This window comes from Megalobrama amblycephala, linkage group LG18, assembly GCF_018812025.1.
Source record: "Megalobrama amblycephala isolate DHTTF-2021 linkage group LG18, ASM1881202v1, whole genome shotgun sequence".
In the NCBI taxonomy this organism is placed as follows: Eukaryota; Metazoa; Chordata; class Actinopteri; order Cypriniformes; family Xenocyprididae; genus Megalobrama; species Megalobrama amblycephala.
This window is the reverse complement of record NC_063061.1, coordinates 12,038,037-12,051,566: the sequence shown is the minus strand read 5'-3', so window position 1 is coordinate 12,051,566 and position 13,530 is coordinate 12,038,037. Positions and strand designations below refer to the sequence as shown.

General features: G+C 34.4%; 1 protein-coding gene across 3 annotated transcripts in view; it reads left to right on the top strand.

The window, feature by feature from the left end:
- myo5b (myosin VB) overlaps positions 1-8,031 on the top strand; it is a 64,094-nt gene extending 56,063 nt beyond the window's left edge. For all 3 annotated transcript variants that reach the window (XM_048167429.1, XM_048167428.1, XM_048167430.1), the window contains 6 exons: positions 880-969; positions 1,133-1,283; positions 1,374-1,668; positions 1,764-1,938; positions 2,028-2,108; positions 6,454-8,031. In XM_048167429.1, coding sequence (XP_048023386.1) covers positions 880-969; positions 1,133-1,283; positions 1,374-1,668; positions 1,764-1,938; positions 2,028-2,108; positions 6,454-6,606 — 945 coding nt within the window. In that variant the 3' untranslated portion in view covers positions 6,607-8,031. The remainder of the gene's footprint in view (positions 1-879; positions 970-1,132; positions 1,284-1,373; positions 1,669-1,763; positions 1,939-2,027; positions 2,109-6,453) is intronic.
- The last annotated feature ends 5,499 nt before the right edge of the window (positions 8,032-13,530 follow it).

Sequence of the window (13,530 nt, the reverse complement as noted above, 5' to 3'; positions counted from 1 at the left end):
GTTAAATATCATCTTGAATGAACTTAAAGAGCTGTGAGAAAATGTGATGCGCGTCAGATCCGAGTCATGTTCCGCAGCGGCAGCCTAATAAACCAGTTGCTGTGATGTCTGTCATTAATGTTAATCAAAGATCAAAGGTAACAGAGGAAACTGTAGCTTTAATAAGGATTAAACTATATTTAATTTATAATTTATGCAGTGAAGACTCTAAAGTGTTTAATAACTTTATTCAATTTCTGTATATTTCCTACCTGTTAGACATGTAGGAAGGCCACAAGTAAATGACATTTATTATAATGGGTTTATGTGAAGATTGTTTTAAGTTCATTGATATTAAAAGTTATTTTTTTAAGCATAATAAATGTTGAAATTAATAGCTTTCAGTTACACTGTAATGTTGAATGTCTGTAATTAATATTTTTTTAAAATCAATTTCATAGAGACATCAGTGTCAGTGATGCCTTCATTCATAAAAAGATGCCATTAAACAAATATTTAAAATATACCCTTGTTAAGTTGTTTCTACATTAATTTGGAGAGTAACTATGAAACATTACTATGAAACTATTAACTATATAAAAAAAATTAAAAACTGAAATGTTTACAGAAAAATTTGATTTAATTAGTTAATTTTTTTTAATCGGTTAACAGCGCTAGTAATTTCTGAGGGATATTTCACAATATTACTGTTTTTACTGTGTTTCTGATCAAACAAATGCAGCCTTGGTGAGCATAAGAGACTTTTTTTTTTTTTTTCAAAAAAAAGATTATAAAATCTTTCCAACCCCAAATGGTAGTGTATATAAACTATAAATGACCCCTTAATGATACCCCATAATGATAGGTTGTCCATCATGTCTGTTTATAATCATTCTCTAGAAAAACAATGATGACTTTGAGATGACCTCCTTCTGGCTGGCAAATACCAGTCGACTCCTGCACTGTCTCAAGCAGTACAGCGGGGACGAGGTGAGATGTCTCAGTCTTTTTACATTTGTTTATTTTTCTTGCATGTTTTTTTATTGGATATTTTGTCTCGTCCGATAAAGAGTTCCGCAGCAAATAAGAGAACTAGCTCAAATTGCCACATTTTAACATGTATAACCACAGATTCTGTCGCTTCCTCTCTTAGGCGTTTATGACACAGAACAGTGCCAAGCAGAATGAACACTGCCTGAAGAACTTTGACCTTGCGGAGTATCGGCAGGTTCTGAGTGACCTTTCCATCCAGATTTATCAGCAGCTCGCCAGGGTGGCGGAAGGCATCATGCAACCCATGATCGGTGGGTGCAGAGAGACAAGTTAAAATTGAAATGATTTACGGATTCTGATATATCATAAGGAGTATATGTTTTTGTGTTTGGTTTTGGTAGTATCTGCCATGCTTGAGAGCGAGAGCATCCCCAGCCTGGCCGGAGTGAAGCCCATGGGCTACAGGAACCGCTCTTCTAGTATGGACTGTGAGAGTGGAGGTCCGACGGGCTACACACTGCAGGCTCTCATCAGGCAGCTGGGACAATTTTACACCACCATGGCGGACCACGGCCTGGACCCTGAGATCTGCCAGCAGGTGATTCGCCAGCTCTTCTACTCCATCAATGCAGTGACCCTCAACAACCTGCTGCTGCGCAAAGACGTCTGCTCCTGGAGTACCGGCATGCAGCTCAGGTACACATTTGACGCTTTCAGGCCAATCCGTGGGCTAGTTATATCTTCAGGAACGTCTGATGAGTGTAACGGCCATCTCATTGGTATCATTTCAGGTACAACATCAGTCAGTTGGAGGAATGGCTGAGGGGTAAGAATCTGCACCATGGTGGAACCGTAGCCACCATGGAACCTGTTATTCAAGCTGCCCAGCTGTTGCAGGTGAAGAAGAAGACCTCGCAAGATGCAGAGGCCATTTGTTCGCTCTGTACAGCCCTCAGCTTACAGCAGGTAGATATTTAACATTCATTAACATTTCTTTAGTATTATTTTTTTCATTGAATCTTCATTGCCTTAATCTTGCATTTACTTCACCTCAGATTGTGAAGATTCTGAACTTGTACACGCCACTCAACGAGTTTGAGGAACGAGTCACTGTGTCCTTCATAAGAGACATACAGGTAAAACTATATACACACTATGGACAAACACTTGATAGGTTGAACCAAAACATCAATAGTTCATACAAAATCAGTGAAATTCCTAATACTAACTTTAAAACCACATCAAAAATAATATGCCACAGAACACACTTCTACTTAAAAAGTTTAATATTAACAAATTCAGTGTATAGTTAATAGTAAGGAATATTTATATTTAATTTATATAATATACACTGCCCTCCCAAAAGTTTGGAAACGCCCTAGAAAAGTGGGGTTTTGGACAATACTGGCATGAATCCTTTTTAATTTGTGATAATTTTGCACTGATAAGGGACAACACAAACTACGAAAACATATTTTATTACATAAACAGTTTATACGTAGAAAAATATCCACCATTAGCAGCTATCTGACCTAAACTGGGTTCTAATTGGTTCATTTTATTCTAAACTTAATTGGCAATCAATTGTTGAAGCTATTAAGGTGTGCTGACCCAAAAATCTGTTACAAACCTGGGCCAAGTTTAAACCAGTAACCAGGGGCATGTCTGACTTTGACATGTATATATTGCCATTATTATGTAATCAAAATGAAAATTATTATTGCTGGTCTTCAATGATAATGTCGAGTTACTTTAATGTATTTGCAACAAAAATTAAGGATTTATGCCGATATCGTCCAAAACCACACTTTGCCAGGGGTGTTTCCAAACTTTTGGAGGGCAGTGTATAAATTATAGAAATATTAGTTTTAAAACAGTTCTAAATATATTACAGTACTTGTTTTAAATATTACAGTATTACAGTTTTTAATTTTTCATTTTAATATATATTTAAAATGTTTTTTTTTTTCATGTGATGGTAAAGCTGAATTTTCAGCAGCCATTACTTCAGTGTCACATGATGCTGCAGTGCTTAAGAAACATTTCTTATTATTATCAATGTTGAAAACAATTTACTGCTTAATATTTATGTGGAAAACCATAATACTATGGGGAGTTTTTTAGGATTCTTTGAATATAAATTTCAAAAGAGCAGCATTTGAAATAGAAATCTTTTGTAACATAATAAATGTCTTTACTGTCATTTTTTTTATCAATTTGTTGCATCTTGCTGACCCCAAACTGTTGCACACAGTAGTGTAAATAAAGTTTTTTTATTATTATTATTCATGGAATAATTTAACCATTTTCTCTTTTTATTAAACAAATATTGTTATTTGGTTAATTTTAAATTTATTTTTAGATAGATCATTGCACATCTGTTAGTTACGGAAGAGGATTAGGGCCAAGCAATAATAAAAAAATAAAACCATCTCGAGATTAAAGTTGTTAAATTTCGAGAAAAAACTCGTTAAATTTCAAGAAAAAAGTCGAGATAAAACGTTGAGAATAAAGTCATTAAATTACGAGAAAAAAGTCGTTAGATTATGAGAACAAATTCGTTAAATTATGAGAAAAAAGTCATTAAATTTCGAGAAAAAAGTCGAGATAAAATGTTGAGAATAAACTCATTAAATTATGAGAAAATTCGTTAAATTATGAGAAAAGTCATTAAATTTCGAGAAAAAAGTCGAGATAAAATGTTGAGAATAAACTCATTAAATTGAGAAAAGTTGTTAAATTACGAGAAAAAAGTCGAGATAAAATGTTGAGAATAAACTCATTAAATTATGAGAAAAGTCGTTAAATTACGAGAAAAAAGTCGAGATAAAATGTTGAGAATAAACTCATTAAATTATGAGAAAATTCGTTAAATTACGAGAAAAAAATTGAGATAAAATGTTGAGAATAAAGTCATTAAATTGAGAAAAACTCGTTAAATTTCGAGAAAAAAGTCGAGATAAAATGTTGAGAATAAACTCATTAAATTATGAGAAGTCGTTAAATTACGAGAAAAAAGTCGAGATAAAATGTTGAGAATAAACTCATTAAATTATGAGAAAAAACTCGTTAAATTTCGAGAAAAAATCGAGATAAAATGTTGAGAATAAAGTCATTAAATTATGAGAAAATTCATTAAATTACGAGAAAAAAGTCGAGATAAAATGTTGAGAATAAACTCATTAAATTATGAGAAAAAACTCGTTAAATTTCGAGAAAAAAATCGAGATAAAATGTTGAGAATAAACTCATTCAATTATGAGAAAAGTCATTAAATTTCGAGAAAAAAGTCGAGATAAAACGTTGAGAATAAAGTCATTAAATTACAAGAAAAAAGTCGTTAGATTATGAGAACAAATTCGTTAAATTATGAGAAAAAAGTCGTTAAATTTCGAGAAAAAAGTCGAGATAAAATGTTGAGAATAAACTCATTAAATTATGAGAAAATTCGTTAAATTATGAGAAAAAAGTCATTAAATTTCGAGAAAAAAGTCGAGATAAAATGTTGAGAATAAATTCATTAAATTGAGAAAAGTTGTTAAATTACGAGAAAAAAGTCGAGATAAAATGTTGAGAATAAACTCATTAAATTATGAGAAAAGTCGTTAAATTACGAGAAAAAAGTCGAGATAAAATGTTGAGAATAAACTCATTAAATTATGAGAAAATTCGTTAAATTACGAGAAAAAAATTGAGATAAAATGTTGAGAATAAAGTCATTAAATTATGAGAAAAACTCGTTAAATTTCGAGAAAAAAGTCGAGATAAAATGTTGAGAATAAACTCATTAAATTATGAGAAAATTCGTTAAATTATGAGAAAAAAGTCATTAAATTTCGAGAAAAAAGTCGAGATAAAATGTTGAGAATAAACTCATTAAATTGAGAAAAGTTGTTAAATTACGAGAAAAAAGTTGAGATAAAATGTTGAGAATAAACTCATTAAATTATGAGAAAAGTCGTTAAATTTCGAGAAAAAAGTCGAGATAAAATGTTGAGAATAAACTCATTAAATTATGAGAAAATTCGTTAAATTATGAGAAAAAAGTCATTAAATTTCGAGAAAAAAGTCGAGATAAAATGTTGAGAATAAACTCATTAAATTGAGAAAAGTTGTTAAATTACGAGAAAAAAGTTGAGATAAAATGTTGAGAATAAACTCATTAAATTATGAGAAAAGTCGTTAAATTACGAGAAAAAAGTCGAGATAAAATGTTGAGAATAAAGTCATTAAATTATGAGAAAATTCGTTAAATTACGAGAAAAAAGTCATTAAATTTCGAGAAAAAAGTCGAGATAAAATGTTGAGAATAAAGTCATTAAATTATGAGAAAATTCGTTAAATTATGAGAAAAAAGTCATTAAATTTCGAGAAAAAAGTCGAGATAAAATGTTGAGAATAAACTCATTAAATTGAGAAAAGTTGTTAAATTACGAGAAAAAAGTTGAGATAAAATGTTGAGAATAAACTCATTAAATTATGAGAAAAGTCGTTAAATTACGAGAAAAAAGTCGAGATAAAATGTTGAGAATAAAGTCATTAAATTATGAGAAAATTCGTTAAATTACGAGAAAAAAGTCGAGATAAAATGTTGAGAATAAACATTAAATTATGAGAAAAGTCATTAAATTACGAGAAAAAAGTCGAGATAAAATGTTGAGAATAAAGTCATTAAATTATGAGAAAAGTCATTAAATTACGAGAAAAAAGTCGAGATAAAATGTTGAGAATAAACTCATTAAATTATGAGAAAATTCGTTAAATTACTAGAAAAAAGTCGAGATAAAATGTTGAGAATAAAGTCATTAAATTATGAGAAAAAACTCGTTAAATTTCGAGAAAAAAATCGAGATAAAATGTTGAGAATAAACTCGTTAAATTACGAGAAAAAACTCAAGATAAAATGTTGAGAATAAAGTCATTAAATTACAAGAAAAAAGTCGTTAGATTATGAGAACAAATTCGTTAAATTATGAGAAAAAATGTCATTACATTTCGAGAAAAAAGTCTAGATAAAATGTTGAGAATAAACTCATTCAATTATGAGAAAAGTAGTTAAATTACGAGAAAAAAGTCGTTAAATTATGAGAACAAATTCGTAATTTAACGAATTTGTTCTCGTAGTTTAACAACTTTTTTCTCATAATTTAATGAGTTTATTCTCAACATTTTATCTCGACTTTTTTCTCGAAATTTAACAACTTTAATCTCGAGATGGTTTTATTTTTTTATTATTGCTTGGCCCTAATCCTCTTCCGTAGTTAGTTCTGTTATACACTGTTTACGCATATATTTTAGCATATAATTTCTTCTTTTTTTTTCTTTTTTGAACAAGTGCATTTGATCATTCATCAGAATCTCTTTTTTTTCCACATTCAAATACATACAAGCATTCAAAAGCTTTACTAATTTATTATTGTTTTATAATTTATTGACTTCTTAATGAGCATGTCTAATAAATATTCCCATTTCCCTCTGCAGAATCGCCTCCAAGATCGGATAGAAAACAACCAACTGCTGGTGGACACAAAGTACACCTTCCCTGTGCTCTTCCCCTACACTCCTTCAGCGCTCAGTCTGGAAACCATACACATCCCTGCCTCCCTCAGCCTGGACTTCCTCACGCGGGTCTGACATCTCAATCTCTCCGTCTCACTCTGAGCTCTATCGAGTCAGACCTGCGGCCTGCAGAAATGAGAGCGGGCCCCTTCGCAGATCTGCTAACCCGCAAACTAACAACAACCAAACGTGGGATTTACAGTATCGGCATTTAACAAGACTTACAGTCTCCCTGACCGACTAACTGTGGTGCAGTTTCAGTGAGCCCCGAAAGATGAGTGGTGTAAATAAGCTGTCTGCCTTTGACTTTTCTTCTATAACATTCAACCAGTTTTTTCTGGGCTACTGATTAATACAAGGAAGACTGTTGTTTGAAGAAAGTTAAAACACTATATTTGGTTTGGGATGTGTTTGTCTTTGACTAATTCTTATTAATTGAGTTTAATCTAAACAAAAGTAAGAGGGTTTTGGGCTACTGACATGTAACACTAATGCAAGATGTGCGTGTCCACACTCATGTATCTGTATTAGTATGCACTGATTTCTTTGTGTTTGTAATGGAAAAGTGTCTTTTATTTCCCTTGCTTGTTCTGGAGCACAGTCTCATCTCAAAAACTTGGGCTCCCACTGAAGCAACACCACCGTCTCATTTTTGTTTTCTAGGAGAACTTTTAAAATCGGCTGCCAAGATTTATCCCCACAACATCTTGCAGAAAGAAGCTGGACATCTTTGCATTGCACTGGCTGTTGCCAGTGACCAATCTGGATCAGTATCTCCGAACAGGGTCTTTTTAAGCTTTTCTTTTCTCCCCACGTGTTGAAGAATCAGTTGCAGAGACTTGGAGCCCTGAATCAGTTATGTCACAGGGCCAACGAATTGAGCAAATCATGAAAGTGACATTGACAAGTTGAAGTATGTGGAGCAGAGAGGACGAGGATGAGGACAATGAGAGGAGTTTGAGCTGGGATGTTTAATATTCTATCGAAATAAATAATCCTATGATTGTTGTTTGTTGGTGGGATCTAGAATGTGCCGGAGGGCATATGCAAGTATGATGAAGAAACATCTCAAGAGGCGTCATATAAACTGGGATGAGTTGTTCGGTGTACAGAAAAGACATTCTCAAAACTACCAGGTTACGTCATGAAAGCAGTTATCACAATTTACTTGATACATTTGCACAGCTCTGTAAATGATTACGTGCAATCAAATAGCAATAACCATTCACTGTTTACTTTAAAAATTAAGGAAAAAACCCTAATATTTTATACATTCTCTTACAATTTTCCCTTTTTTTATATGTTGCCAACAGAATGGGCTGCTCTGAAAGAATAGTGCATCATGTCAATGTAGGATACTGTACTTTTTTTCAAAGTGATCATCTTTTAGCTTTAGGGTTTCAAAATTTCTACAAAACAGTCCAATTATCATGTATTGCACTATCATTTTCTGGATGTAATTAAAATAGTTCTTTCAATGCCAATAAAGTAAGAACTATACATTTTCGTATTTGTATTCTTTTTTTATTTTGTAAATATATTGGATATTTATTTTGGCCATAAATTTCAAATTGACCATAATTAATTTACGTGGTTCAAACCTTTTAGTTTTAGTTTTTTTGTACTGCCCTCTACTGACAATACTTTTAATTTATCTGAAGCACAAGTCAAGTCAGAATAGATCTCTGTAAAATTACATAGCTTTATCATAATTACTGATATGTTTTGAGTTATAAGAGATGTACATATTTTGTTTTTCATTGACACTCCAACAGTAAGTACAATTTTGCTCCATTTCACACTATACCATGCATGCTATTTTCTGTCACGGAACTTGCACATTAAACGCCACACCACTGCTGTCGCATTAACCACAGTTTATTCGGGTTTCATTTTTATGCTTCACTTCATCACACTTCTTGATTTAATTTTAACTTTAATATTACGTGTGCATGAACATGTTGAGTTTAGACCAACTAATAAGTAGAGAGCATGAAATCGTGTTAATATAATAGTCAGTGGTAAAATACAGCCTTTTTAGGGCAGATTGGCATTAAGAAACACTAAGTGTTTCAGCTTTGAGGGTCTGATCCGGTTTCTTCTTTGTTATTATATCTGCCCTGTTTGAACCTTAGGTCCAACACTCTGGTTTCTGAAAGAACAGTATTGTATCCCATTCTGTGGAACTTTCTTTCCATTGATGCACAAAGAGCAGTAACCAATTCTCTCACTTTCCCTGTGGTTACTGTTCCTACTGTCTGCAGTGTTGACAACTTGGCAATTTTGTTGCAAGATTTAGCAACTTTTATGACTATCCTAGCAACTTTTTTTTTTTTTTTTTTTCTGAAAAGCAGCTAACAACAAACTTGGCTATTTTCAAAATTTATTTGGCAACTTTTAGTATCTTTTGAAAAGTGCCTCAAACAATAAAAAGGCACATATTTTCATCTAAATTACACAAAAAGAGGAAACCATTGAACAGCTAGCTAGCCAAGCAGCACCTCAGCCTGGAGAGAGCTGAAGAAAGATGCCTAACAGTACATCATATGTGCAATTGTTCAATAATAATTGTTCATTTATGATACAGCATGTTATTAGCTTGTTCCTATAATTGTTGTTCCTATAAGAAAAATATGTTAAAAAAAAATGTACTGGTAATTTTCTGCCAGGACATTATCCATTAAGTTGTAACCCTGTAACCCAAAAACACAAAATGCAATGCCTAATTTAAAATAAAAGTAAAACACCTGTGAAAAATCAATACGAATAATTCCTTCATATTAACTGCACTGTGCCCTATTTTTTTAGCACACTAACTACCAATACACTGCTTAAACTATAACTGCTCAGAATGTGTAGTTTTACTAGTTAATAAGAAAATACATAAAATGAAATTGTTCAAAAATGTGTAACTCTTCAATAATTCAATGTTGTATTTAAAGATAAAAATATCTGATATCATGTTGTTTATATTACTTTTACAAATAAAACGTTAATATTATTTTTTTCGAACAAATCTAAATTGACATTTCAAATCATATTTTTCATTGAGATTTGAGTAATCTCATTGTGTATTCTATGCAATAATGCACTTTTTGCATCATATTCCTTTGACCTGTTCTCTTTTGTAATGTCTCAACCATCTCTCTTTCTACAGTCATTCTTCAAGTCTCCCTCTTGCTCACTCTCTCTCCTCCCCCATCGTGAGTGTATACGCCCCCTACTGCTTTTTGGCAAGTGTGTTGTGGTGCACGGTCTGATCCACTTTCAACAACGTTTCTCAGAAATCTCTTACTGCTCCTTTAAATGTGCTAAAGAGGATCTTTTCGTCGACTGAGAAACCAAAGACCGTTAGTGCGTTAGTGAGTTTTTGAAATGAGCGCATGCGTACGAACAACCCCCCTCCTTCATAGCTCATTTCGAGGGAACGCCTCCCAGAACTCGTGCATGAGTATTGGAACACGAGTGTTTACCACTGGCATTCGCTGTGTCCAAAGTCCCTTTAAAGGTCCCGTTTTTCGTGTTTTTTTGAAGCTTTGATTGTGTTTATAGTGTGCAATATAACATGTGTTCATGTTTCGCGTGTAAAAAAACACAGTATTTTTCACATAATTTACTTATCTGTATACCGCTGTTTCCACTGTCATAAAAACGGGCTGATGACTTCCTTGTTCTATGAAGTCCCTCCTTCAGACATACGTAACGAGTTCTGATTGTGCCAGCGGTTCCTGTGTTGTGATTCGACAGCTCTGAGCGCACCGTGCCCGGAAAAGTCACGCCTCTTACCATAACGTGGAGATGCACGCGCTCAGTGTTATTGTAAACGTGTCTTTAATTTTACCCTATCAATTTGAGCCGGAATCAGACCCGGTGATTGGACTGCGGGATGAAAATAACAGCGTTTCGACGACATGGCGACAAACACACTCTACAAACGCAACTCTTGTGTATTCCTGTGGGCGGAGGTTAGTCAAAAAACTGTTTTAGTGACGTCATTAAAGAAGGAAGTAGAGGGATGTAGTCCAAACTGGCCGTTCGATGTAGGCGACTTCTGTTAAATAAAATATCTCGCTTGGCATTGAACTTTGAGCTTTAAAATTTTACAGATTTTATTTATACTCTAACAACAACATTACACACTAACTAAAGTTTGAAACATGGGATCACGAAGAACGGGACCTTTAAGACAAGTCATTTCACTCGGCGGCCATCTATGAAACGCCTCTCGGGCATCCTGGGCATCATGCCCTATCTCTTTGAATGGGGAAACATCAAATTCTCCAAAACTGTTCGCCAACCTTACGATTACATTTCATATTTGAAATCACCAATGAAATCTGACAACAGCTGTCTCATAAATGTTTTATCCAAACGCTCGAATCATGACAAAAAAACTATTTTTTAGGCTGGATCAAGCTAATGCGCATGAGCGTCTGTTCTGCCATGTTTCAGAGGCGCGCGTCTGACTGTTTCTATAGAAACCGGTGCTTCTAACGGCTGCTGCAGTGAAGCGATGACTTTATCAGTCGGCGATTGGCTCTTATTTAGAAGGCAGGACTTATTCCGCCATATTGCGTGTTACACTTTCTCCCATTCAAAACAATACGAGTGTCACGTCTTGTGTTATTCTATAGTCTTTGCTGTGTCGTGTTAGTGGATTCATTATGTCGGACTCACCGCAGGTAACTCATAATCTGCAGTTGTTACTCCTGTCTCCTGACAAAAACATTGCATGCGGCGCCTGTGGAGTGTGAAAAGTTACTGGAGCACGCAGCCGCGCACGTCTCTCAAAAGGAACGTCATGGGAGTGATTGACAAGCCAGAGGGCCAATCGTTTACGCGATGATCGTTTTTAAGGCCCTACCTCGTGCACAGATGATGTATATTAATATTATTCCTTTCAGTGCACCTAATAAATAGTCTTTTATCAGTTAGTAAAGACAGTTTCAAGTAATATTGCAAAAACGTTGCATATACCTGAGGGGAAAAAAAGTAGGACAGGACTTGATTTTGTCCATCGGGAATTGATTGGATAGTTGAGGGAGGGGAAGTTATTTTGATTAAAGATTATGAGGGCACATAAATTAAAAAAAAATAAAATAATGATGTACATGGATAAATAATTTATAATAAATTCTGCAGTATTCCATAAACAAACAAGAATTGTCAATTTTGATTTCAGGACTACATTAACGTCTTGTGTATTGAACTGTTGTACAAAAGTGATATTGTGCACACTTGTGCTCAATAGCTTAATTTTAATACGGCTCAAACGCTGTATTAACAGCATTTTGTAATGTCCAATAATATATTTCATATGCCAAATGCATACTATTTAACGTAATAAATATTATAACAAGCGTCAGGATTATGAATCTAAAAATATGTCAATATTTCAGCAATGTTGACCACTTTTGAATGTGATTCTGATCAGTACTTTCAATCTTTTGATCTGTTTATCTCTTTTTTTCAGTCTCTCTCACTGCTTTTAACTTCCTCGATGGGGTCTTGTGAATGTGGCTGTGCACTTTTTCCCAGACATATGAGCCTTGTGGTAACGGTTATAGGATGGCAAGACACGCCAGTTCATTTCACTTGTCTGCTCAACCTCTGTTTGTGGTAAGGTTTTCACAGGAAGTCTTCACATTTTGGCAATGCAAGCTCCTGATGGTATATCAAATGGAAAAAAAAAAAACTTAAAAAACAAATCTGGCAGATACAAATAGCCAACCACAACCAACAGCTAAAATAAAAATCTTACAATAATACAGAATTTCTTTAAAAAAAAAAAAAATTAAACAAAGAAATATCTGCTGTAGTCAGTAAAAACTATCCATAAAGTGACTTTCTCCTACAGAAAGCTCCTCCCTCTGTGCCACCTGCTCACTTTACAGGGGTTTGTAGAAGCTTAAAGATCCCAACCTCAACCAAAGATGAGGGAGAAGAGTACAGACACTTTAAAAAATAGCACCCTATGGTAAATAAGCCTTGAGTGTAGATACAGACAACAACTGTATGCAGAGAAACCACCGAGGCTGTTGTTGTGAGATGTTTTTGTGCGATAGGGGCCTCCAGCGATAGAGTGTGGTTTCAGAGGGGAGGGGGAAGGGGCTCTCACAATGCAACTCAAAAGTGCTCATCGCAGCTTTGAGCACCACGTTATGCTGCTCCAACGATGCCCTTCAGCCACGTGGTGACTTAACAACCTCTCTGGTTATTGGCACCGACCAAAGGAAAAGATGTCTCACTGTTTCTGTGAAAAACACAAATGACTGAGCTAAAACGCACTTGCTTTCTCCTCTTTCCCCACCTCGTTTTCTTGTTCTCACATGATCATCGCTGAGCCACGGCATGTTAACCGCAGTAGTCGCCCACGGACGCATTCTAGAGTACTTAACACTAGCAACCCTGAAACCCTCCTCCTCCCACTGATGCTGCACCATCCTACTCTGTATGCCTCAAAATCTCTTCACAACATGGGACTTTTCTGTCTTTGCACACCTTTTTGACATCTTTATAACCAGAGATAGTTGTAACAAGGACTAAATGTCAATATCTTTAAGGTGAAAAGTTCAGTTATACACATTTTTTTTTTTTTTTTTGCAGTATTTTGTATGTTGGTTAGTTAAATTAGAATGTTTTTTATATATGAAATGTATAAAACTTCTACAGCATTATATGAGCATTTAGTTAGTAATAAGATTAGATCCAGTGCTCGAAGAATACTTCTCTATTTTCCCTTTAGCGTACCGCCAGTTTACCTTGCGTACCAGTGTTGCGCCAAAATATTAACCCCCTAGTATTGGTAGGATTAGGATTAGGTGTGGGGGAGGAGTTAGGGTTAGGGGTGGGGCTTGGATTAGGATTAGGCAATCAGGTAGCGACTTCAACGAGGGGGGTAATAATTTGGCAGGGAGTCGAAATTCGGCACAACACCGGCACTTTTATTTTTCCACTTCAAGCACTGGAATACTTGCTTTTACTAGGTGGATTTCACCA